Below are 27698 nucleotides of genomic sequence, written 5' to 3'. Positions count from 1 at the left end.
TCCCTTAATCCCACTTCACTCTTTCTTCACTCACTTCATTCTTTCTGATTTCCACCTTCTTCTCTGTTCTATCACCAGTGCCACATTCCTATCCTGTGTACTTCCTACATTTCTCTTTCAACCATAAACAACTCTTCCTTTCAATGTTGCCTTCTGTTCCCCACTGCTGTTTTCCTCTCATTCACTCTGCCAACACCACCCCTCATCCTAGGTAAGCTGCAGCCTCAATACAATGTAGTTAGCTTGGGCAACATAGAGAGGGACGGGGGAGGGGTGGGGGTGGGGGGTTGTTAACTATACAGTGATTTATCACTTTTACTACTGTCATGAATTATGTTTATACAGTGAAGCTTAACAGTTAACAGAAGAGAGGAAAATTAACTTTTTATTCATTCTCTCTCTCTCTCTCTCTCTCTCTTCTTCTTCTTCTTCTTTTTTTTTTTTTTTTTTTTTTTTTTAATAAAGTTGAGAGAGCCATCAGTGACGTCTCTTCTTCTGGATCGCTTAAAGCAACAGTTATATTTGCTCTTTCAGTTTTATGTTTCTCGTTATTATCCCTTTTTGCTCTGTGGTATATCATTTTGCAAAAAATTGCGGTTTGTCTTTATCTGTTAGTCTTCAGTTGTTGCTCTAACATATTCTGACTAATCAAAATTACAAACTTTTATCGATGTAAGGTATCTGTCTAAATGGTTACATCAACATTACACCTTTCTAAACATTTGCAATTTATTGATGTCCACATTTTGATAATACAAGGGAAATAAAATAAACAAAAAGAAATTGTTTACATTAATTGTTATCTTCACTCCCATTTTTGTTTAACGTGCCTGTTGTCTGTGGTATCACTATTTGTAATCATCATCATAGGACAGCTGTGAAACTTATACCTCCTCTGTCACAAATATTTGATTGTTTCTTCCAAATATGTTAAGATTTCTAAAGCTGTGGTTATAGTGGAACCTGAGAACACAGCTGGTTTATGATGTATTTCGCTTGTGTACTGACTTGAGAATGTTACAGTGTCTCTTGCTTGCAAACATATCGTCTTCCCACCCTTCTCTCATTGGTTGTGTAGAACCAGCAGCTGACTCAGCTGCTACGGTTCCCATCATACATCACAGTGCGTGTTGACAGTATTGCAGCACTCAATACATAAGTATGCCACCGGTCCAAATCTAGATAGACTTTCAGCATCTCCTGTGGAAATGTATGCTATTCTCGAGTATTTACCCAGTTTTATAGTCATTTCGATTCTGAGTGCAAATAAATTCAGATAAACTGCAGTTTAAACATGGTAGATGTTCACAAAAAGTCAAAGTACACTGTTTACATTCTCAGGTTGGCACCAAAGTGTAACTTCTGTCCACATGCAACTCCCCTCCCTGCACTGGTACTAGTTCACAACAAAGATGGTGTCACTGTGCCCCCTCCAACGTAATCCTGTGCTTGAGCAGCAGTGGCAATATCTTCTAGGGTGCAGGTCATATGTAACAACAACAACAAATACATAAATAAAAGATCCCGTCCCCCTGCGGGTCCGAGGGTTAGGATAGGCACTAGGTATTCCTGCCTGTCGTACGAGGCAACTAAAAGGAGTTTCACACATTTCGGCCTTTGTGATGGTCTCTTGTAGGGTTTGACCTCCATTCTTCAAAATTTTCCCGAAGAGTGAGCCAGTTGGCGAAGGGCGCCTTACAAGGTGCATTGTGTCGATCGTGCATTGAGATCTTTAGCCCACTTTCTCGTCGTCGCATTGCAGTCCTGCCCATTCTCCATCTCTTGGCGAGGACACCTTCCTGGGTGCGTTTTCCACCATGCAGTATGCAGTGTCGATTTCTGCATTGACAATGACCATGGACATCATTGCACCTGATATCCAGCATGATAGCCAGTCCATTGTGGTTGGGCTGCCATGTACCCTGTTGGTGGTAGCCCCCAGACCACACAGGGATCGCTCTGCTGATACCTGCGCCATTAACTCCCCGCGTATGCCAAAGGGTAGATGTCCATCCCCCTGGGGCATCGGGGCTGGGTGGCGCCTGTGGGGAGTGCCAGTGGTTGGAGTGGGTGGCATCAGGGCGAATGACACGCAATGAAGCATAGACCATCATCTCTTGCTGGTGGTGAAACGCCAGCAGTCTCTAAGCGATCACAAGCTCAATTCAGTGCACAGAAGTACGACCCCAAATCGTTCCCCTCCCTGGCCACACCATGGGAGGAACGTCAGGCTAAGGATGACAGCGGATCTTATTCTCCCCGTTTCCTTGTTTGTTCGAGAGCTGATGGGGAATCTTTCATGACGATGAACCCTCAGTTTTTTGTTGAGCATGTAGAGGACAAGTTCACGGGGGTGGAGGGCTTGTCCAAAATGAGATCTGGGTCAGTCTTGATCAAAAAAGCATCCTCTGCCCAGTCACGGGAGTTACTTGCTTTTGACAAGCTGGGAGATGTTTCTGTAACCATCATGCCATGTAAGAGCTTAAATATGGTCCAGGTTATCATATTTCATAGAGACCTTCTTTTGCAGTCCGACAATGAGATGCGCGCCAATTTAGAGCGGCAGGGTGTAAATTTCGTCCGGTGTGTCCACTGGGGTTGGAAGGATAACCAGGTTGCCACCGGTGCCTTCATCTTGGCCTTTGAGGGTGATACATTGCCCGAGAAGGTCAAGGTGATGGTCTACCGGTGTGATGTAAAGCCCTATATCCCTCCCCCGATGCGGTGCTTTAAGTGCTGGAAGTTCAGTCGTATATCTTCCCGCTGTACATCCAGCATCACGTGCCGTGATTGTGGACGCCTGTCATGTCCCGATACTCCGTGTGCCCCGCCTCCCATCTGTGTCAACTGTGGAGAGCACCATTCGCCTTGCTCTCCTGACTGCAGGATTCTCCAGAAAGAAAGGAAAATCATGGAGTACAAGACCCTGGACAGACTGACCTGCACTGAGGCTAAGAGAAAATTTGAACGCCTGCATCCTGTAAGTATGACATCGTCTTACGTTTCTGCTACAACAGTTCCGGCATCACCAGCTTCGCCAGCCCAGGTCACCTCTCAGAGCTGGAAGACTACACCTGCCCCAATGATGGTGGGGGGGGGGGGGGGAGGCATTTCCCTCCCCGTTGCTCCTGTACCACCTACTTCGGGAGCAACAGCACCCCCCCCTCCCCTCCTCCAACCATCAGGGACATCTGTCCCCACTTCAAAGCCGGAGAAGCGTAAGTCTTTTTCGGCTTCTCTCGCTAGGAAGGGGTCCCTTGGGTCACTCCCTTCCCAGGTTTCTTCTAGTGGGAAAGACGACACCCGCCAGTTGCTGAAGAGCCCAAAAGCAGCTGGTCGTACGGCTTCACGCTCATCCTCAGTCCCGGAGACTGAGCCAGTGAAGTCCTCCTAGCCAGGGAAAGCCAAGGAGCAGCGAGAGAAATCGAAAAAGAAAACCCCTAAGACCAAGGAAATTGAAGTGGCACCCACACCACCGCTACCTACAAGCTCTGCGGCTGAGGATGGGCTGGAGATTTTGGCGTTTGCTGATGACCTAGATCTCGCCAGACCCTCAGACACAATGGATACAGACTGCTCAGGCAATAAATCAGTGGCAGCAGGTGACTCTGAGGCGTAAACTGCCTAATTGAATGTTCCATGCTGCCTTCCCAGTCCCACGATGTGATCCTCCAGTGGAATTGCTGTGGGTTTTTCCACCGCCTGGCTGAGCTACGGCAACTGTTAAGCTTTACACTTGCTATCTGCATTGCCCTCCAGGAAACCTGGTTCCCAGCAATGCAGACCCCTGCCCTCCGTGGCTCTAAGGGATGTTACAGAAACCAGAGCGATTATAATCCAGTGTCAGGAGGAGTTTGTGTTTATGTCCTAAACTTGGTCTGTAGTGAACATGTGCCCCTTCAAACCCCTCTTGAAGCAGTGGCTGTCAGAATAACGACGACGCAGGAATAACTGTCTGCAATGTATATCTTCCTCCAGATGGTGCAATACCCCTGAAGGTATTAGCTGCACTGATTGATCAACTCCCTAAACCTTCCGTACTACTGGGAGATTTTAATGCCCATAACCCCTTGTGGGGTGGTACCATGCTTACTGGCTGAGGCAGAGATGTCGAAACTTTACTGTCTCAGTTTGACCTCTGCATCTTAAATACTGGGGCCGCCACACATTTCAGTGTGACACATGGTAGTTACTTGGCCATTGATTTATCAATTTGCGGCCCAGGATTTTTCCCATCTATCCACTGGAGAGCACAAGACGACCTGTGTGGTAGTGACCACTTCCCCATCTTCCTATCACTGCCCCACCGTCAGGCACACGGACGCCTGCCCAGATGGGCTTTGAACAAGGCGGACTGGGGAACTTTCAGCTCTGCTGTCACCGCTGAATCTCCCCCACATGGTAACATCGATGTGATGGTTGAGCAGGTGACTAGCACAATTGTTTCTGCTGCAGAAAATGTTATCCCTCTCTTAGGGTACCCAAAGTGTAAGGCTGTCCCTTGGTGGTCGCGGGAAGTCACTGAAGCAATTAAGGAGCGTCAGTGAGCTCTACAGCGGCATAAGTGTACCCTTCCCTGGAGCATCTCATTGCCTTTAAAAGGCTCCGTGCCCGTGCTCGCTACCTTATCAAACATCAGAAGAAGAAGTGTTGGGAGAGATACGTCTCCACCATTGGGTGCCACACGTCACCTTCCCAATTCTGGGCAAAGATCAAACGTCTTTTCGGGTACCAGGCCCCAACAGCTGTCCCCGGTGTTACCATAAATGCCGAGTTATGTACCGACGCAAACGCGATTGCCGAGCACTTTGCTCGAGCCTCTGCATCGAAGAATTACCCCCCAGCCTTTCGCACACTCAAACGGCGGGTGGAACGGAACATCCTCTCATTCACTACACGCTGCAGTGAATCCTATAACGCCCCATTTACAGAGTGGGAGCTCCTCATTGCCCCGACACAGCTCCTGGGCCTGATCGGATCCACAGCCAGATGATAAAACACCTCTCATCTGACTACAAGCGACATCTTCTCGTCATCTTCAACCGGATCTGGTGCGATGGCATCTTTCCATCGCAGTGGCGGGAGAGCACCATCTTTCCCGTGCTCAAACCCAGTAAAAACCCACTTGATGTGGATGCTATCAGCTCATCAGCCTCACCAACATTCTTTGTAAGCTGCTGGAACATACGGTATGTTGGTGGTTGGGTTGGGTCCTGGAGTCATGTGGCTTTCTGGCTCCATGTCAGGGCGGCTTCCGCCAGGATCGCTCTACCACTGATAATCTTGTGTCCATAAAGTCTGCCATCTGAACCGCCTTTTCCAGACGGCAACACCTGATTGCCGTCTTTTTTGACTTACGTAAAGCATACGACACGACTTGGCCACGTCATATCCTTGCCACATTGTATGAGTGGGGTCTCCGGGGACCACTCTCGATTTTTATCCAAAACTTCCTGTCGCTCCATACTTTCCGTGTCCAAGTTGATGACTCCCATAGTTCCACCCATATCCAGGAGAATGGAGTCCCACAGGGCTCTGTATTGAGTCTCTATTTTTAGTGGCCATTAATGATCAAGGAGCAGCAGTCGGGCCCTCCATCTCACCTTCTCTGTATGTAGAAGACTTCTGCATTTCGTACTGCTGCTCCAGTACTGTTGTTGCTGAGCGACGTCTCCAGGGAGCCATCCACAAGGCGCAGTAATGGGCTCTAGCCCACGGCTTCCAGTTTTCAGCCGCAAAGTCGTGTGTTATGCACTTCTGTCGGCATCGTACGGTTCATCTGGAACCCACACTTTATCTTAATGACGATCCACTCACTGTAGTGGAGACATATAAGTTCCTAGGACTGGTTTTCAACAGTGTGCAGATCGCTGCACATTGCTGCAGCTCTACAGGGCCCTTGTCCAATCCCAAATTGACTATGGGAGTGTGGTTTATGGTTCGGCAGCATCTGCAACATTGCATTTACTCGACCCTGTGCACCACTGTGGGATTTGATTAGCAACAGGAGCTTTTAGGACGAGTTCGGTGACCATTGTACTGGTGGAGGCTGGTGTCCCTCCACTACAGATCAGACGTACACAACTGCTCGCCAGTTACACAGCACACATTCATAGTTCCCCTGCGCATCCAAATAACTGTCTCCTTTTCCCGCCCTTGGCAGTCCATCTCCCGCATCGGCAGCCCAGATTGGGGCTAATGATTGCGGTTCGCATGCGGTCCCTTCTCTCCGAACTCGAGTTCTTCCCTTTACCACCTCTGCTTGCGGTCCGTTCACATATGCCTCCATGGTGTATGCCTTGGCTGCAGCTTCGTCTGGACCTTTTGCATGGCCCTAAGGACTCCATTAACCCCGCCGCTCTCCGCTGTCACTTCCTCTCGATTCTTGGCGTGTTCCAGGGCTCTGAAGTGGTTTACACCGATGGCTCAATGGCTGATGGTCACGTAGGCTTCGCATATGTTCATGGAGGACATATTGAGCAGCACTCCTTGCCAGTTGGCAGCAGTGTTTTCACTGCAGAGCTGGCGGCCATATCTCGTGCTCTTGAGTACATCCGCTCATGCCCTGGTGAGTCATTTCTCCTGTGTACTGACTCATTGAGCAGCCTACAAGCTATCGACTGGTACTACCCTCGCCACCCTCAGGTAGCGTTCATTCAGGAGTCCATCTATACCCTGGAACAGTCCCGCCACTCGATGGTGTTTGTGTGGACCCCGGGACATGTCGGAATCCCCGGCAATGAACTTTCCGACAGGCTGGCCAAACAGGCAATGCGGAAACCACTTCTGGAGATAGGCATCTCTGAAGCTGACCTGCGTTCTGTCTTACACTGCAGGGTTTTCCGGCTTTGGGAGACGGAATGGCTTAACAGCACGCATAACAAACTGCATGTCATTAAGGAAACTGTGAATGTGTGGAAGTCTTCCATGCGGGCCTCTCGAAGGGAATCAGTTGCCCTCTGCCGGCTCCGCATTGGCCATACGTGGCTAACGCATGGATACCTACTCCGTCGCGAGGACCCACCTCAGTGTCGCTGTGGCTCCCAAATGACATTTGTCCACCTCTTGCTGAACTGCCCACTTTTAGCCGCTCTGTGGCAGACTTTTAACTTTCCCAGCACCCTGCCTTCGGTGTTGAGCGACAATGCCTCCACAGCAGCTTTAGTTTTATGTTTTATCTGTGAGAGTGGGTTTTATATTTCTATATAGGTTTTAGTGCATGTCCTTTGTCCCTCTGTGTCTTCCACCCTGGTGCTTTTAGGGTGGAGGTTTTAATGTGTTGCAAAGTGGCTGGCTTTCCCTTTTTATTCTCGTGGTTGGCCAGCCACTGTAATCTGCTTTCATGTTTTACTCTCTTCTGTTTCTAGTGTCTCTTTGTTGTTTTCTTGTCCTCTTTTGTTCCTTTTAGTGTTCGTTGCCTTTCCTTCGCTTTTGCGGCTTTTCCTTTCTTTCCGTTTTGTGTTATATGTTTCGTACGTTTTATTCTAAAACTTGTGGCACTGTCTTATTAGGAACAAGGTACCGATAACCTCATAGTCTTCTCTCTCTTTAAACCAACCAACCAACCAAAAGATCTTGATCACAATTCATTTCAGCTCTTGAGCTGTTACTTGTCCCACGATGTAGGGACATCTGTTGGTACTATTTCCACAGTGGGTTTTCTGGTGTAATTTTTTTTTGTGATAATAATTGCAGTCAGTTTAATGTGATTCAGTTTGTTTTTTAAACATTTAATTCCAGATTAATTTTCATTCTTCTTTAATCTGTTCTAAAGCTGATTAGAAACTGGTAACATTTTTCAGCAATATTCTAGTATGTGAACAATGACCGAATTTCTCATTTGCAACCCACTAGGTAAATCATTACAGCTTCTCATAACCAAATAAAATATTGACTTGTGTTCAGAATCAAGTAATGGTTTTTGAAGGACAAGTTGTTTGCCTTTGAATGTTTCCTTCACTTAAAAATCAGCATAGATGTTCAGTACGTATACGGTATCCATAAATGTATGAGAACTTTCATTGCCAACCTGTTCAAATACAACAAAAAATTTTAAGTTGATAGAAATTAATGTAATTTCTGCCGGTGTTTCACAAAGTTGCCAATTTTTTAGCAGAGCATGAGATTGTTGTAGTCGTTAGTTCGTAGTTTCGCGCTTATCCCTTGCACTTAAAACTCCGTAAGAACAGGAACCACACATTCGTGTAATTGATTCACCTCAATTGGGACATGAATGCACCATCGTTAGTGCAGGTGCACAATTGTATTCAACCTCCTGTGGGAATCTCAGAGCAGCAAGCATGGAGGACATGCGTGGGGTGGCGCACGATGGAAATGTGGGTCAGTTGGGAAGCACGCTGAAATAGTCGGTGCAGCTGCGATAAACACTGTGTGTATGTGGTGCAGTGGTTAGCGCAGCACTCTAGTAGGCAGGAGATCCTGGGTTCGAGTCCTGGTGCAGCTGACATCAATAATTTCTTCCCTTTTCTTTCCTTTATCTCCCCTCTACCTGCAATTACGTAATAGTAATAAAAGGAGTGTGCTTTACATAGATTAGCAGTTTTCCTCTCTGGGCTATTTGCATCATACCTTTTTTGTTTATTTTTGACCTTTTGTTCCATTGGGATGCAGTTGACCCATCTTCTGACGGTTGTAGAACTTCATTGGTTTCTTCTTTACCTTCTTAGAATAAAGTGCTGAAGCTGTTCTCTCCTCTGGAGTATGGCACTCCGACGTATTTTTCATGTCCTGCAAGATCTGCACTTTTAGACTTTCTTCCATAATCAGTATGCCTGAGCATTTTAACCCCACAGCCATGGTTGCACATTTTTTAAGTAGTCCTGCTAGCAATAGTGTGCCTATCCATTCATTGGCAATCTCATTCCCAATGTTCCGAGTTCATTTGATGTAGATACTATCTGGTTGGTGTACTCGTCCACATTTTTGCACTTATCTGGTGGAGTGGTTATAAGCTCCCAGAATAATCTAGGTTTCCTTGTGTCTTGCCATTACAGCTTTCTCTGTGTGTTCATAGTCCACTGGATGAATCAGTTATATCTTCTTTATTCTTGCCTTCCAGACTTTATAGGGGTAGCTGAGTGGTCAGGGTGACATAATGTCAATCCCAAGGGCCCGGGTTCGATTCCGGGCTGGGTCAGAGATATTCTCTGCTCGGGGACTGGGTGTGGTGTTGTCCTAATCATCATCGTTTCATCCCCATCGACGCACAAGTCGCCGAAGTGTTGTCGTATCGAAAGACTTGCACCCGGCGAACAGTCTACCCGACGGGAGGCCCTAGTCACACAACATTTATTTTTAGTCCTTATGTGAATAATGTTACTCAGTGGGCTTCAGTGTACCATTCACTGTGTCTCCTAAATAGTCAAAGTGTAAATATGCTTCCACAGCAAATTCGCACAGCTCATCCCGATAGCTTTCACTACACCCTTGAATTCAAAACTATTTCCGTGAGTCTTTTCTTCTGTTTACCATAATACATAATGATGTCTGGACCCATAACCTGTTAGGACTAGTGCAGTGAAATAAGTAATTCCAAACATTAAATTGCAGGAATGAGGCAAGTCACACACACAGACAGGGAATAAATTGTTCATAAATCCCTAACAGAACTTCATTTCCATAAATTCCAGAATTAAGAGTATATCCATATGATAGTTGTACCACAATGAGTATATGCGAATATTATTAAAGAAAGAACTTGAAGCCATTTGTGTGCAGTATTCAGTTGTGCTCCTAGAATATACTTAAAATACCTCTCATTGCATATGGAATACCAACAGTCTTATGAAAAGAATGGATTGCTACTCACCATAATGATGTGACATTGAGTTGCAGACAGGCACAACAAAAAGACTGTCAACATTCTGCTTTTGGCCAAAGGCTTCTTCACAAAAGAAAATGCACACACATTCACACAAGCATCACAGCTCACGCACACGTGACCACTGGCTTGGGCCATTCTGGCCAGAATCCAGTGGTATCACATCGATTGCAAGCAGCAGTCCGAAATGAGGTGAGGAGGCGAGGGATGGCAGGGTGGTGGTGGGGGAAGAGGATTCAGTGCTGCCTGGTGGAGCATGCGGAGAGTGTATGGTAGCCAGACAAGGTTGCAAGGTGCTGCATTGGAATGCTGTGAGGGAGGGGGGTGGTGGTAAAGAAGAGTGTTGGAGTTGTGGTATTTAATGGTGCTACGTTACTGTAAAGTGTGCGTGACATTCTTACATGACCGAAGAAGAAAGATATTGCTTACACGATTGTTTCATCGACTTGCAACATGCAAAACTTTACTTGTGGTTACTTTTGTGGTTCACAAGCAGGTATTACATTGATGGCAGTGTGTCTTCACCCAATCTAGTGATTAGACACTGCAGTCATGTTATTAATTGATCCAAAGCTGGCTGGTTGCTCAGCTGAAACCAGTGATCAGTTATTGTTAAAAGACATACCTCCCCAGCAGTACCCTCCTCTCATTGTTATTGATATAGCTCCCACTTCCGAAAAGCTCAGAAGCACAACCCTGGTCACCTAGTACCACCCAGGCCGGGAGGGCTGCAGTAATTTCTGGAGCCAAGGTTATGATTTTCTCAGGTCAGGCTCTGAAATGAGATCATGTCTCCCTCATTTCCTCCCCCACACCATATATTGTAGCCTCTCATCACCCTCATAACTTTCATAATATCCTATCAAACCTTATGAGATTCCTAAACCATAATCCCTATCCCAGACTTCCTACCCGTGCAGTCCTCCCTGTAAAACCTGCCCCATGTACCCATTCACTACCACCTATTCCAGCCCCACCACTGGTAAATCCTACAATATCAAAGGCACAGCAACTTGCAAAACAATATATTGTGTTGATCAAATAACTTGGGCCCACAGCATTTTGTATAGATATGACCACCAGTAGTTGCAGGGGCAACAATCTGGATGATTGACTGATCTGGCCTTGTAACACTAACTAAAACAGCCTTGCTGTGCTGGCACTACGAATGGCTGAAAGCAAGGGGAAACTACAGCCGTAATTTTTCCCGAGAGTGTGGTTAAATCATGGTGGCGTCCTCTTGGGTAAAATATTCCGGAGGTAAAATAGTCCCCCATTTGGATCTCCGGGTGGGGACTACTCAAGAGGATGTCGTTATCAGGAGAAAGAAAACTGGCATTCTACGGATTGGAGCGTGGAATGTCAGATCCCTTAATTGGGCAGGTAGGTTAGAAAATTTAAAAAGGGAAATGTATAGGTTAAAGTTAGATATAGCGGGAATTAGTGAAGTTCGGTGGCAGGAGGAACAAGACTTTTGGTCAGATGAATACAGGGTTATAAATACAAAATCAAATAGGTGTAATGCAGGAGTAGGTTTAATAATGAATGAACAAATAGGAGTGCGGGTAAGCTAGTACAAACAGCATAGTGGACGCATTATTGTGGCCAGGATAGACACGAAGCCCATGCCTACTACAGTAGTACAAGTTTATATGCCAACTAGCTCTGCAGATGACGAAGAAATGTATGATGAAATAAAAGAAATTATTCAGATAGTGAAGGCAGACGAAAATTTAATAGTCATGGGTGACTGGAATTGGACAGTAGGAAAGGGGGGAGAAGGAATCGTAGTAGGTGAATATGGATTGGGGGTAAGAAATGAAAGAGGAAGCCGCTTGGTAGAATTTTTCACAGAGCATAACTTAATCATAGATAACACTTGGTTCAAGAATCATAAAAGAAGGTTGTTCATATGGAAGAATAGTGGTGACACTAGAAGGTATCAGATAGATTATATAATGGTAAGACAGAGATTTAGGAACCAGGTTTTAAATTGTAAGACATTTCCAGGGGCAGATGTGGACTCTGACCACAATCTATTGGTTATGAACTGCAGATTAAAACTGAAGCAACTGCAAAAAGGTGGGAATTTAAGGATATGGGACTTGGATAAACTTAAAGAACGAGAGGTTGCAGTGAGTTTCAGGCAGAGAATAACGGAACAATTGACAGGAGTGGGGGAAAGAAATACAGTAGAAGAAGAATGGGTAGCTTTGAGGGATGGAGTAGTGAAGGCAGCAGAGGATCAAGTGGGTAAAAAGATGAGGGCTAGTAGAAGTCCTTGGGTAACAGAAGAAATATTGAATTTAATTGATGAAAGGGGAGATATGATACTGCATGAAGAGTTTGACAGAGTATTGAAAGACCTGAGTCGAAACAAGGTCCCGGGAGTAGACAACTTTGCAATAGAACTACTGACAGCCTTGGGAGAGCTAGTCCTGACAAAACTCTACCATCTGGTGAGCAAGATGTATGAGACAGACGAAATACCGTCAGACTTCAAGAAGAATATAATAATTCCAATCCCAAAGAAAGCAGGTGTTGACAAATGTAAAAATTATCGAAATATCAGTTTAATAAGTCATGGTTCGCAAAATAATAATGCAAATTCTTTACAGACGAATGGAAAAACTGGTAGAAGCCGACCTTGGGGAAGATTGCTTTGGATTCCGTATGGAATTTTGCAGCCATGGCTTATTAAACTGATAGTTCGGTAATTTTCACATCTGTCAACACCTGCTTTCTTTGGGGTTGGAATTATTATATTCTTCTTGAAGTCTGAGGGTATTTCGCTTGTCTCATACATCTTGCTCACCAGATGGTAGAGTTTTGTCAGGACTGGATCTCCCAAGGGCGTCAATAGTTCTAATGGAATGGTGTCTACTCCCGGGGCCTTGTTTCGAGACAGGTCTTTCAGTGCTCTGTCAAACTCTTCACGCAGTATCGTATCTCCCATCTCATCTTCATCTACATCCTCTTCCATTTCCATAATGTTGTCCTCAAGTACACCGCCCTTGTATAGACCCTCTATATACTCCTTCCACCTTTCTGCTTTCCCTTCTTTGCTTAGAACTGGGTTTCCAGCTGAGCTCTTGATATTCATACAAGTGGTACTCTTTTATCCAAATGTAACTTTAATTTTCCTGTAGGCAGTATCTATCTTACCCCTAGAGAGATATGCCTCTACATTGTTACCTTTGTCGTCTAGCCATCCCTGCTTAGCCATTTTGCACTTCCTGTCAATCTCATTTTGAGGCGTTTGTATTCCTTTTTGCCTGCTTCATTTACTGCGTTTTTATATTTTCTCCTTTCATCAATTAAATTCAATATTTCTTCTGTTACCCAAGGATTTCTAGTAGCCCTCGTCTTTTTACCTACTTGATCCTCTGCTGCCTTAACTACTTCATCCCTCAGAGCTACCCATTCTTCTTTTACTGTTTTTCTTTCCCCCATTCCTGTCAATTGTTCCGTTATTCTCTGCCTGAAACTCACTGCAACCTCTCGTTCTTTAAGTTTATCCAAGTCCCATATCCTTAAATTCTCACCTTTTTGCAGTTTCTTCAGTTTTAATCTACAGTTCATAACCAATAGATTGTGGTCAGAGTCCACACCTGCCCCTGGAAATGTCTTACAATTGAAAACCTGGTTCCTAAATCTCTGTCTTACCATTATATAATCTATCTGATACCTTCTAGTGTCACCACTATTCTTCCATGTGTACAACCTTCTTTTATGATTCTTGAACCAAGTGTTATCTATGATTAAGTTATGCTCTGTGAAAAATTCTACCAGACGGCGTCCTCTTTCATTTCTTGCCCCCAATCCATATTCATCTACTATGTTTCCTTCTCTCCCTTTTCCTACTCTCATATTCCAGTCACCCATGACTATTAAATTTTCGTTTCCCTTCACTACCTGAATAATTTCTGTTATCTCATCATTCATTTCATCAATTTCTTCATCATCTGCAGATCTAGTTGGCATATAAACTTGTACTACTGTAGTAGGCATGGGCTTCGTGTCTATCTTGGCCACAATAAAGCGTTCAGTATGCTGTTTGTACTATTTTTTTATTCATTATTAAATCTACTCCTGCATTACCCCTATTTGATTTTTTATTTATAACCCTGTATTCACCTGACCAAAAATCTTGTTTCTCCTGCCACCGAACTTCACTAATTCCCACTACATCTAACTTTAACCTATCCATTTCCCTTTTTAAATTTTCTAACCTATCTGCCCGATTAAGGGATCTGACTTCCACGCTCCGATCTGTAGAACGCCAGTTTTCTTTCTCCTGATAACGACGTCCTCTTGAGTAGTCCCCACACAGAGATCCAAATGGGGGACTATTTTACCTCTGGAATATTTTACCCAAGAGGACGCCATCATCATTTAACCATACAGTAAAGCTGCATGCCCTCAGGAAAAATTACGGCTGCAGTTTCCCCTTGCTTTCAGCCGTTCGCAGTACCAGCACAGCAAGGATGTTTTGGTTAGTGTTACAAGGCCAGATCAGTCAGTCATCCAGATTGTTGCCTCTGCAACTACTGAAAAGGCTGCTGCCTCTCTTCAGGAACCACATGTTTGTCTGGCCTCTCAACAGATACCCCTCCGTTGTGGTTGCACCTACTGTACGGCCATTTTTATCGCTGAGGCATGCAAGCCTCCCACCAACGGCAAGGTCATGGTTCATGGGGGAGCCGACTTACCTTAGAAGATAGATTAAGGAGAGACAAACCTACGTTTCTAGCATTTGTAGACTTAGAGAAAGCTTTTGACAATGTTGACTGGACTACTCTTTTTCAATTTCTGAAGGTGGCAGGGGTAAAATACAGGGAGTGAAAGGCTATTTACAATTTGTACAGAAACCAGATGGCAGTTATAAGAGTCGAGGGACATGAAAGGGAAGCAGTGGTTGGGAAGGGAGTGAGACAGGGTTGTAGCCTCTCCCCGATGTTATTCAATCTGTATATTGATCAAGCAGTAAAGGAAACAAAAGAAAAATTCGGAGTAGGTATTAAAATCCATGGAGAAGAAATAAAAACTTTGAGGTTTGCCGATGACATTGTATTTCTATCAGAGACGGCAAAGGACTTGGAAGAGTGGTTGAACGGAATGGATAGTGTCTTGAAATGAGGATATAAGATGAACATCAAAAAAAGCAAAACGAGGATAATGGAATGTAGTCGAATTAAGTCGGGTGATGCCGAGGAAATAGATTAGGAAATGAGACACTTAAAGTAGTAAAAGGGTTTTGCTATTTGGGGAGCAAAGTAACTGATGATGGTCGAAGTAGAGACGATATAAAATGTAGACTGGCAATGGCAAGGGAAGCGTTTCTGTAGAAGAGGAATTTGTTAACATCGAGTATAGATTTAAGTATCAGGAAGTCATTTCTGAAAGTATTTGTATGGAGTGTAGCCATGTATGGAAGTGAAACATGGACGATAAATAGTTTGGACAAAAAGAGAATAGAAGCTTTCAAAATGTGGTGCTACAGAAGAATGCTGAAGATTAGATGGGTAGATCACATAACTAATGAGGAGGTTGTTGTTGTGGTCTTCAGTCCTGAGACTGGTTTGATGCAGCTCTCCATGCTACTCTACCCTGTGCAAGCTTCTTTATCTCCCAGTACCTACTGCAACTTACATCCTTCTGTATCTGTTTGGTGTATTCATCTCTTGGTCTCCCTCTACGATTTTTACCCTCCATGCTGCCCTCCAATACCCAACTGGTGATCCCTGGATGCCTCAGAACATGTCCTACCAACCGGTCCCTTCTTCTTGTCAAGTTGTGCCACCAACTCCTCTTCTCCCCAATTCTATTCAATACCTCCTCATTAGTTATGTGATCTACCCGTTTAATCTTCAGCATTCTTCTGTAGCACCACATTTCGAAAGCTTCTATTCTCTTCTTGTCCAAACTATTTATCGTCCATGTTTCACTTCCATACATGGCTACACTCCATACAAATACTTTCAGAAACGACTTCCTGACACTTAAATCTATAATCGATGTTAACAAATTTCTCTTATTCAGAAATGCTTTCCTTGCTATTGCCAGTCTACAATTTATATCCTCTCTACTTCGATCATCATCAGTTATTTTGCTCCACTACTTTAAGTGTCTCATTTCCTAATCTAATTCCCTCAGCATCACCCGACTTAATTTGACTACATTCAATTATCCTCGTTTTGCTTTTGTTAATGTTCATCTTATACCCTCCTTTCAAGACATTGTGCATTCCGTTCAGCTGCTCTTCCAAGTCCTTTGCTGTCTCTGACAGAATAACAATGTCATCGGCGAACCTCAAAGTTTTTATTTCTTCTCCATGGATTTTAATACCTACTCCGAATTTTTCTTTTGATTCCTTCACTGCTTGCTCAATATAGAGATTGAATAACATCGGGGAGAGGCTACAACCCTGTCTCACTCCCTTCCCAACCACTGCTTCCCATTCATGTCCCTCGACTCTTATAACTGCCATCTGGTTTCTGTACAAATTGTAAATAGCTTTTCGCTCCCTGTATTTTACCCCTGCTACCTTCAGAATTTGAAAGAGAGTATTCCAGTCAACATTGTCAAAAGCTTTCTCTAAGTGTACAAATGCTAGGAACGTAGGTTTGCCTTTCCTTAATCTAGTTTCTAAGATAAGTTGTAGGGTCAGTATTGCCTCACGTGTTCCGATATTTCTGCGGAATCCAAACTGATCTTCTCCGAGGTCGGCTTCTACTAGTTTTTCCATCCGTCTGTAAAGAATTCGCGTTAGTATTTTGCAGCTGTGGCTTATTAAACTGATAGTTCGGTAATTTTCACATCTGTCAACACCTGCTTTCTTTGGGATTGGAATTATTATATTCTTCTTGAAGTCGGAGAGAATTTCACCTGTCTCATATATCTTGCTCACCAGATGGTAGAGTTTTGTCAGGACTGGCTCTCCCAAGGCTGTCAGTAGTTCTAATGGAATGTTGTCTACTCCCGGGGCCTTGTTTCGACTCAGGTCTTTCAGTGCTCTCTCAAACTCTTCACACACTATCATATCTCCCATTTCATCTTCATCTACATCCTCTTCCATTTCCAAAACATTGTCCTCAAGTACACCGCCCTTGTAGAGACCCTCTATATACTCCTTCCACCCTTCTGCTTTCCCTTCTTTACTTAGAACTGGGTTTCCATCTGAGCTCTTGATGTTCATACAAGTGGTTCTCTTATCTCCAAAGGCCTCTTTAATTTTCCTGTAGGCAGTATCTACCTTACCCCTAGTGAGATAAGCCTCTACATCCTTACATTTGTCCTCTAGCCATCCCTGCTTAGCCATTTTGCACTTCCTGTCGATCTCATTTTTGAGATGTTTGTATTCCTTTTTGCCTGCTTCATTTACTGCAGTTTTATATTTTCCCCTTTCATCAGTTAAGTTCAATATTTCTTCTGTTACCCAAGGATTTCTAGTAACACTCGTCTTTTTACCTACTTTATCCTCTGCTGCCGTCACTATTTCATCCCTCAAAGCTACCCATTCTTCTTCTACTGTATTTCTTTCATCCATTCTTTTCAATTGTTCCCTTATGCTCTCCCTGAAACTCTGTACAACCTCTGGTTTAGTCAGTTTATCATGGTCCCATCTCCTTAAATTACCACCTTTTTGTAGTTTTTTCAGTTTTAATCTACAGTTCATAACCAACAGATTGTGGTCAGAGTCCACATCTGCCCCTGGAAATGTCTTACAATTTGAAACCTGGTTCCTAAATCTCTGTCTTACCATTATATAATCTATCTGAAACCTTCCAGTATCTCCAGGCTTCTGCCATGTATACAACCTTCTTTCTTGATTCTTGAACCAAGTGTTAACTGTGATTAAGTTATGCTCTGTGCAAAATTCTACCAGGCGGCTTCCTCTTTCATTTCTTTGCACCAATCCACATTCACCTACTACGTTTCCTTCTCTCCCTTTTCCTACTGACGAATTCCAGTCACCCATGGCTATTAAATTTTCGCCTCCCTTCACTATCTGAATAATTTCTTTTATTTCCTCATATATTTCTTCAATTTCTTCGTCATCTGCAGAGCTAGTCGGCATATAATCTTGTACTACTGTCGTAGATGTGGGCTTTTTATCTATCTTGGCCACAATAATGCGTTCACTAAGCTGTTTGTAGTAGCTTACCCACATTCCTATTTTCCTATTCATTATTAAACCTACTCCTGCAGTACCCCTATTTGATTTTGTGTTTATAACCCTGTAGTCACCTGACCAGAAGTCTTTTTCCTCCTGCCACCGAACTTCACTAATTCCCACTACATCTAACTTTAACCTATCCATTTCCCTTTTTAAATTTTCTAACCTACCTGCCCAATTAAGGGATCTGACATTCCACGCTCCGATCCGTAGAACGCCAGTTTCCTTTTTCCTGATAATGACATCCTCTTGAGTAGTCCCTGCCCGGAGATCCGAATGGGGGACTATTTTACCTCTGGAATATTTTACCCAAGAGGACGCCATCATCATTTAACCATACAGTAAAGCTGCATGCCCTCGGGAAAAATTACGGCTGTGGTTTCCCCTTGCTTTCAGCTGTTCGCAGTACCAGAACAGCAAGGCCATTTTGGTTAGTGTTACAAGGCCAGATCAGTCAGTCATCCAGCCTCTTGCCCCTGCAACTACTGAAAAGGCTGCTGCCCCTCTTCAGGAACCACATGTTTGTCTGGCCTCTCAACAGATACCCCTCCGTTGTGGTTGCACCTATGGTATGGCTATTTGTATCGCTGAGACACGCAAGCCTCCCCACCAACGGCGAGGTCCATGGTTCATGGGGGGGAGGGGGGGGGGGAATGAGGAGGTATTGAATAGAAGTGGGAGAACAGAAATTTGTGGCACAACTTGACTAGTAGAAGGGACATGTTCTGAGACATCAAGGGATCACCAAGTTAATATTGGAGGGCAGCGTGGAGGGTAAAAATCGTAGAGGGAGACCAGGAGATGAAATGCACTAAGCAGATTCAGAAGGATGTAGGCTGCAGTAGGTACTGGGAGATGAAGAAGCGTGCACAAGATAGAGTGGCATGGAGAGCTGCATCAAACCAATCTCAGGACTGAAGACCACAACAACAACAACAACAACAACAACAACATGACCACCACTAAACTGACTGACTGCATAATAGGCTTAGAAGAACTGTTCACCTGGAGAACACATAGTAGACAGTTGCTGAACATCTTCTACAGCATGACCCAAAGGACCAGAGCTGTTTGAAAACATTCCTTGTGTAATTAACTTCGCTATCTTCTCCAATGCTTTTGAATCCCATAAGATTTTTTTTTCTTATCTTCATCTGCTCTCTGCAAACCACCATGAGATGCATGGCTGAGGGTATGTCCCATTGTACCAGTTATTAGGGTTTCTTGCTGATCCATTCATGTGTGGAGTGTAGGAAGAATGATTGATTGAATTCCTCTGTGTGTGCAGTAATAATTATTCTAATCTTATCCTCACGACCCCTGTGTGAACAATGTGTAGGGGGTTGTAGTATATCATTTAAAGCTGGTTCTTGAAACTTTGTTAATAGGCTTTCTCATGATATTACATCTGTCTTAAAGAGTCTGCCATTTCAGTTCCTTCAGTATCTCTGTGACACTCTCCAATGGATTAAACAAACCTGTGACCATTTGTGCTGCCCATCTCTGTATATGTTCAATATCCCCTGTTAGTCTTATCTGGTATGGGTCCCACATACTTTAGCAATATTCTAGGATGGGTCTCACTAGTGCTTTGTAAGCAATCTCTTTTGTAGACTGACTGCACTTCCCCAGTATTCTACCAATAAACCAAAGTCTACCACCTGCTCTACCCACGACTGAACTTAAGTGATCATTTCATTTCATATCCCTACAGAGTGTTACACCCAGGTATTTGGATGAGTTGGTCAATTCCAACAATGACTCACAGATATTATAGTCATAGCATACTACATTTTTTTCATTTTGTGGAGTTCACAGTTTTACATTTCTAAACATTTAGAGCAAGTTACCAATCCCTGCACTAAGATGAAATCTTATCAAGATCTGATTGAATATTTATGCAGCTTCTCTCAGATAGTACTTCATTATAGATAACTGCATCATCTTCAAAAAGCCTGATTTTATTATCAATATTGTCAGCAAGGTCATTAATATACAACATGGACAGCAAGGGCCCCAACACACTTCCCTGGGGCACACCAAAGTTACCTCTACATCTGATCATGACCCTCCATCCAAGACAACATACTGTGTCCTCCTTACCAAAAACTCCTAAATCCAGTCACAAGTTTCATTTGATACTCCATATGATCGTACTTTTGACAATAAACATAGGTGTGGTACTGAGTCAAATACTTTTCGGAAATCAAAAAACACTGCATCTACCTAACTGCCTTGATCCAAAGCTTTCTGTATGTCATGTGAGAAAAGTGTGAGTTGGGTTTCACATGATTGATCTTTTCAAAAACCATGTTGGTCAGCATTGAGAGGGTCATTCTGTTCAAGATACCTCATTATGTTTGAGCTCATGTATATTCTAAGATTCTACAACAAATCAATGTCAAGGATATTGGACAGTTGTTTTGTGGATCACTTATACTACCCTTGGTGTAGACAAATGTGACCTGTGCGTTTTTCCAAGAACTGGGCATGGTTTTTTGTTTGCTGAATTTAAGACAGATTATAGTGAGAAGAGGGGCTAACTCATCCTCAAATTCAGTATAGAATCTGACAGATTCCAATGGGGCTTGGAGTTTTGTTCAGTTTTAAAAATCTCAGCTGTTTCTCAGCACCACTGCACTAATACTCATTTCACTCGTCTTTTCTATGTTAAGAGGATTAAGTTGGGGCAGTTCCCCTGTGTTGTCCTTTGTAAAGGAACATTTGAAAACAGTGTTAAGCATTTCAGCTTTTGTTTTGGTACCCTCAATTTCAGTTCCTGTCTCATTCACTAGGAACTGGAGACTAACTTTAGTGCCACTGACAGCCTAACTTACGTGCCACTGACAGCCTGTACATATGACCAGAATTTCTTTGGAATTTGTGAAAATGTCATCTGTCAATTTTCATCTCGGGTAGTCATTGAAGGCATCACGCATTACTCTCTTGACATTCAAACGTGTTTCATTTAGCATATCTCTATCTATAGCTATACACTTTGCTTTACATCTATTATGCAGTAATCTCTGTTTCATTAGAAGTTTCTTTACAGTGACTGTATACTGTGGAGGTTCCCTCCCATTATGAACTGTTCTATTCGGTACATGTCTATCCAGTGCGTGTTCAACTATTCTTTTAAACTTGAGCCAGAGTTCCTCTACATGCACCTGGCCTGTGCTGAAAGTTTCAAGTTCCTCATAGAGACATGACATTACTGATTTTTGATCTAGTTAACTGAACATGTATATCTTTCTGCTTGTTTCAGTTGTTGTTTGTAATTTGATAATCATTATTGCCACAACCATGTTATCATCACTGATACCAGTTTTATTGTGTCCTCAAAGAGGTCACATCTATTTGTTGCCATTAGATCCAATATACGAGGCTGGTTTGAAAAGTTCTCGGAATCGTCACGAGAGGTCAGCGCTAGCGCAACGAGTTGTTCACGTGATATTCATTGGACTGTTGCCTGTAAACATGTGCCACATCGGTGCTCTTGGAAGAGAGCTGTGGTGGTGATATGGCTCTGTTGCTGTTCCCACATAATGATTTGCAAAGATGGAAAAAATAGAGATTTGAGCAGTGATTAAGTACTTCGTAAAGAAAGATATGAAAGCAAAGGACATTCATGCTGATTTCCAGAATACACTGGGGGACTCTGCTCCTTCATATTCAACTTTTGCCAAGTGGACAAATGAATTTAAATTTCGTCTGGAGAGCTTAGGTGATGATCCGTGCAGTGATCGGCCAAGATGTGTCACTGCTCCAGAAATCATTGCAAAAGTGCACAAAATGGTCATGCAGGATCGCCAATTGAAAGTGCACGAAATTGCTCATGCTTGCCAGCTGTCATCTGAAAGGGTGTATCACATTTTAACTGAAGAGAAAAGAAAAAAATATCTGCAGACGGGTGTCATGACTCTTGATGCTTGGTCAAAACCGCGTGAGAATGGACATATCGGAACAATGTTTGGCCCATTTTAGGAGAAATGAACAAGATTTTTTGCTCCAGTTTGTGACCACAGATGAAACTTGGGTGCACTACTACACCCCAGTGACAAAACAACAGTCAAAGCGGAGGGAACATGCTGATTCTCCACCACCAAAGAAAGCACAGACACTTCCTTTGGTGGGAAAGGTCACAGCATCAGTGTTCTGGGATGTGAGGGGGATTCTGTTTATAGATTATCTCCACACTAGGCAAAAAATTACTGTATAATACTATGCTAACCTCCGTGACGAATTGCAACAAAAGATACGCGAGAAAAGGCCAGGTTTAGCAAGGAAGAAAGTCATGTTCCATCATGACAATGCACACCCACACACGTGCCATCGCCATGGCGAAATTACACGAACTAAGGTATGAATAGTTGCCACACCTGCCTTATTCACCTGATATGGCTCCATCAGACTTCCATCTCCTCCCAAAACTGAAAATTTTTCTTGGTGGATGAAGATTCACTTCAAACGAAGAATTGATAGCCGGAGTCAACAACTATTTTGCAGACTTGGAGGAAACTCATTTTCAAGACAGAACCACGGCATTCGAACATTGTTGGACCAAGTGCATTAATCCACTAGGAGGCTACATTGAAAAATAAAAAAAGTTTCATTGATGTAAGTACTTTTTTTCTATTCTGCTCAGAGAACTTTTCAAACCACCCTCATTTTCCCATCGTGAGTGGGGTTCCTATCTGATCCAAGTAGTTTTCAAAGAAGGCATATAGTTTGGTGACGTATTTTGGTTTTAAGAGTGTACATATGCTTGACACCACAGGGAAGACTATTTATAAATATATTAATCTGTCCTTTAACATTAGTTCACACCCTTTTAAATTTACTCAGAAGAGAGTGTTATGAAAGAGTTAGTTAGGGAAAATCCATTGTGTTGCAATGGAAAATGTCAATTGGTCATGTGTTAAGTTGTAGCTGTTAATTGTATGACTGCCAAACAGAATGCACATAAAATTTTGTGTGAAGAAGCTGAGTGTAAATTGAATGTCACCATTGCTTTTGTAGATTTTATTGCATAACGAATGGTATTTGTCAAGCATATAATGTTGAGGTTTAACACAAGATGATTCCATATTGCGAAATCTGTTGTAATGAGATGTTAAGGAAACTTGCAAGTCCTCAAACTGGAAAAATGAAGCAGATATACATAGTAATGCAACATATCTGAACTACCCTACCTTAATTTTGTGGATGACTTGTTTTGTTGGCCTCTAAAGCAGATAAATGTCAATGACAAAATGGGAGAACTCAATTGAGCAACTTGAAAGATCTGAAAATTTATTATTGTAGGGCAAACTTCTATAAAACCAGTGTATCAAACAGATAATAGCACAGTTTAACAGTGAAGTCACAGAGCCAATTGATGGATTTTGAATTTAGGGGAGTTAGAAAAGACGATGATTTCATGGACATGTAAAGAAATAAAAAAGTAAATATGTTGTAAAGTGTGATTGGTAAAGTAGCCAGAGTTTTAAAAACTAAGCTTCTGATATATCTGAAAAGAAATATTAACAATTGGCGTGTCTTACCAGTATTGACATATGGTACTGAGACATGGGCGTATAATGTGAGAGTCATTAATTAAAAGTCTGAGGATTGCTCAGCAAGCAATGGAGGGAAGCACAGAGGATATGGGATTTCCTCTTACTGCACGTAGCAGGCTGCACAAAATGTTACTCAGCAGTGTTGGGTAGTGACCACAATAGCCCATCACAAAAATCAAGTGTTTTATTACATATGTAAAAATCTGTCTCATTATGCCCAGGTTAATTTAAAAGTAAAGAATCCTTAGTTCTAGCTCAAACCAGTTAGTAATTTCTGAGTAATTCAACTTTTTCATAATTTTGAAGTGTGCTGGATACAGCAGCTACGAACGTGAAAGTGTATGATATAATGTGTCATTAAGTGTACAAAAAACATTGTCCTACAGGTCACTTTAAGGTATCCTTATTTTCAAAAGTGTTAAGAAAAATGTAAATTTTTTGCAGTTAAACTAGAAAACATTGTAAATTGGCAGTCCCTTTAAATTTACCTAGAATCTGGAAGTTTTGGCACCATAGTAAGACATTAATGAAGCTGAACCAAATTTTAACTTTGTAGCCATATTATTCTGAGATACAAGGTGTTTTGAACAGGCCAGTTTGGAGGTGAAAGATTGCTACTATAGCGTGGAGCTTGTACCAGCTTCGCTGAACAACCACTCCACTGTAGAGGAAAAAAGGGATTAGTTTTTAGTGCCCAAATTGGGAAAGCCATGATAAATTTTGGATTATGCTAGAGGCTTTTCTTAATCTCTACTAGATTGATTATTTCTGTGATAAAGGACAGCTGTTCCGTACACCATTGGCACCCAAGAGCATTCTTTGGTTCCTGGTCAATGCAGTAGTTATGAAGGAATTGTGTGGATGACCTACACACAGGTGAACAAGTGTGAAATGGAATACGTACACTCTGATACAGCTAGTTTCTGCTGTGTGAATTCATGATAGTGAGGTCGTATGTCTCGGGTACCTGCAGTTTTAAATTGTCATGAAAGGCACAGTATTATCGGTTTTTCAAGGTTTTTGTAATTGACCTTTTGTGTAATAACTACATGAGACTTAAAGAAACTTTATATAAGTGCTTTTCTGATTTTTATATTTACCTTTATCATTTTTTGTACCACCTGTGTGGAACACCATGTGACAAGTGGAATGGTACTAGAACTTTTCACTTTAGAGCGAGTAGAAATAACAGTGAACTAACTGGTAGTTAATGAGGTTATTAATGGTGAAATATGGAGCTAAAGTAGGTTCCAAAATCAAAACATGCCAGGTGCTTTCGATGTGGAAATATTATTTATCAGTAAAAATCGGTATAGTAGAATGATCTGTAAATTATCTACTGAAAGGAGAGTAATTTTTACCCAAAAACGTTTCACTTCATATTATTAATAAGAACAGAAAAGTATTTAGCATCATATTCTTCAGTAGGTGGAGGTGAAATGTCAACTACAGACTGAAAATTACAGTATTAATACTATTTCAGGTTATCTTGTTGTGTGGTGCAAGTGAGAACTGACTAATGAGAACTCAAGGGAACAAATAGTGAGCATAAAGTTGGCATCACAAAATAACAATAACAGTGTAATGTTCCACTATTTCTTTAAATGTCTCCACCCACAGCATGTCAGAAATTATTAGGAGAGAGAAGAGCCAACAGATGGACCAAGGAACTGATTGGAGTACAAGAAGTAAGTGTGGCTGTGATGAAAATGAGATGGATACGGTAGAGACTCATGACAAAGTGAGTGCGATGTAGACTGTTATAATAATTTTATGGAAATGCAAGTTGCTACTCACCATATAATGGAGATGCTGAGTCGCAGATAGGCACAACAAAAAGATAATCACAAACACAGCTTTCGGCCTTCGTCAAAAGATTGTGTGTGTGTGTGTGTGTGTGTGTGTGTGTGTGTGTGTAACCTTACAGGCTGAAAGCTTTATTTGTGACAGTCTTTTTGTCGTGCCTATCTACGACTCAGTATGTGGTGAGTAGCAAGTTTCCTTTTCATAATATTGTTAATTACCATCCTGGATTTTTCTAGACTGTTGTAATTAATTTTAAAAAATGGAGGATAGGTGGATTAAGAAAATTCTTTGCTGGATTCTTAGAGATACGAAAAGACTATGACAACTTCCTAGTGGAAGGTGGGTAAATGCCATTAGAAAACATGCAGGAACACATGTATGTTTGTGCTTTAAGACTGTAACAAGTGGAAATTTATGAAGCAGGACTATATCCAGCGGTGCAAGGCATATAGCCGAGATCTGAGTGATGTTTGGTGGCTAGTCACCAGATTTCTAACATTGACCAAACATTGGTTGCTACTACATACCTGAGTCTCAGATTCACTACATTGGTGACTGTTTCATGCAGGTTGAAATCTGCTTTGTCGAAAACTTGCTGTTCATAATGTAAATGGAATTTTTAGAAATTAAAGGGATTGTAAAATTTTGGGACCCTATTATGCCAAAAACTTGCAGCAGAGGCAGTTTGGCCAACAATAAGTGATGTTTTAACACAAAACTGTTCATTGTTACATTGTGAATTTTTTTGTTAATGACATTAGGAATTAATTAATGAAGATTTCATTGTTGTTACTGACTTGTGCAGAAAGTGGTAAGACAGCCTTGTACAATGAGATGAGTAAAGTCTTAGAAGGAGTTTCTTTTACGAAAAGATTTCTTCTTTAAATGTAACAGTTTGCAGATAATTTTCAAGTGTCCTGTTAGCAGTATGGTGAGACTATGATATTATGTCTATGTAGAATTTTCTTAAGAGGGTTATAAAATGGTTCCCTGTAATATGCTTTTTGGAAAAAGTCCAAATTTCAGTACATTTTGATTCTTGGCTGTCTAACCACAAATTATGGGTTGCATTCAGTCACGATTGGCAGAGAAAAAAGTGACAGCGTCTGGCATCTTAATTTATTTTATTTTCTCTTTTTTTTTCTTCTTCTAGGTTTCTGGCGTATTTTGGAACATGACTATCATTTTCGAATTGTGACCCAGATATTAAATCTTGTTGAGCACAACTCTTGGCCACTGGATAGTGTCAGCAAATATGAGACATTGGAGAGTTTGAGTGAATTAGTTCCACCTGAAATATTAAGCCAGTGTTTCGAATGGTATGCAGAGCCCACTGGAAAAATGGACAGTGCTGGTGAGTACTGGACATTTGAAATCACAAAATTGCTCTTACTGTGTTATTAGTGAAGACATGCAAGTTTTCTGTGATAATTATTTATAACAAGAACTCATTGCTAAAGCATTGGCAAGGATGTGGCAAAGAGTTCTGATGTGATGTGGTTTTAATTTGCCAGGAATATTGGTATTAGCACACATTTGCTCTCTGAGTTTTGTTCCTCAAAAATTTTATCTTACATTTTGTAGCCAAATACCTCTAAATCCCCAGTGCTGTTCATTCTGAAAATTATGATGATTTAAATATTAGTATATTTGGCTTCCATTTGCTACTATTACAGTATTGGATTTAGGAGGTAGGCTTTCAACAAAATTGTTACAGTCTTTATTTTAGATTTCTTCTGAAACTTGGTAATACTTTTTGGTAACTGTGTTCGTGGACTGATCTACCAAGCGACCATCACCATAGTAAGTCCGATACACATTAAGATTTATCTATGCATAAAATAAATTGTTGGACATCTCCTACATCCACAAGGTACACTTTCAGTGTATTGCTGGCCCACCATCTGTTGGTGTATGAAAGAACGCATAGCATAAAATGGCTGTACTCTCGCAGTGGATATTTTACGAGGTGTGATCAAAAAGTAACACGATTTTATTAATTTCACGGGCTTTATACATCTAATTTTCGAAACCTTTTTTTGTCTTGGTACACATGTTCCTTGTGTATGTTTGCATTGTCAGCTGGTTTGAATACTAAATTTCTTGTTGACAGTCAAGAAGGTTATATGTGTTTTAGAATGCTTGCTGAATATTTACTTTAAAAAAAAAGTCTCAAAGAATGTGTGTTAAATTTTGCTTCAAAATGGAACAAAGTGCAGGACTGCATTCGAAATGCTGACAGTGGTTTTTGGCAAATCAACTATGAGTGAGCAAGCATTCACATGTGGTATAAATAAATGTTTCAAAGAGGGTT

At 42.1% G+C, this 27698-nt stretch overlaps 1 protein-coding gene across 1 annotated transcript in view; it reads left to right on the top strand.

Moving 5' to 3' along the window:
* LOC126092475 (sister chromatid cohesion protein DCC1) overlaps window positions 1-27698 on the top strand; it is a 119824-nt gene that overhangs the window by 74181 nt on the left and 17945 nt on the right. Inside the window, exon 5 of the mRNA XM_049908090.1 lies at window positions 26538-26738. Within this exon, the coding sequence (XP_049764047.1) occupies window positions 26538-26738 (201 nt within the window). The remainder of the gene's footprint in view (window positions 1-26537; window positions 26739-27698) is intronic.

The sequence above is a fragment of the Schistocerca cancellata genome, chromosome 7 (genome assembly GCF_023864275.1).
Source record: "Schistocerca cancellata isolate TAMUIC-IGC-003103 chromosome 7, iqSchCanc2.1, whole genome shotgun sequence".
In the NCBI taxonomy this organism is placed as follows: domain Eukaryota; kingdom Metazoa; phylum Arthropoda; class Insecta; order Orthoptera; family Acrididae; genus Schistocerca; species Schistocerca cancellata.
The sequence above is the reverse complement of the archived record's forward strand: the minus strand, read 5'-3'. Positions and strand labels throughout refer to the sequence as shown.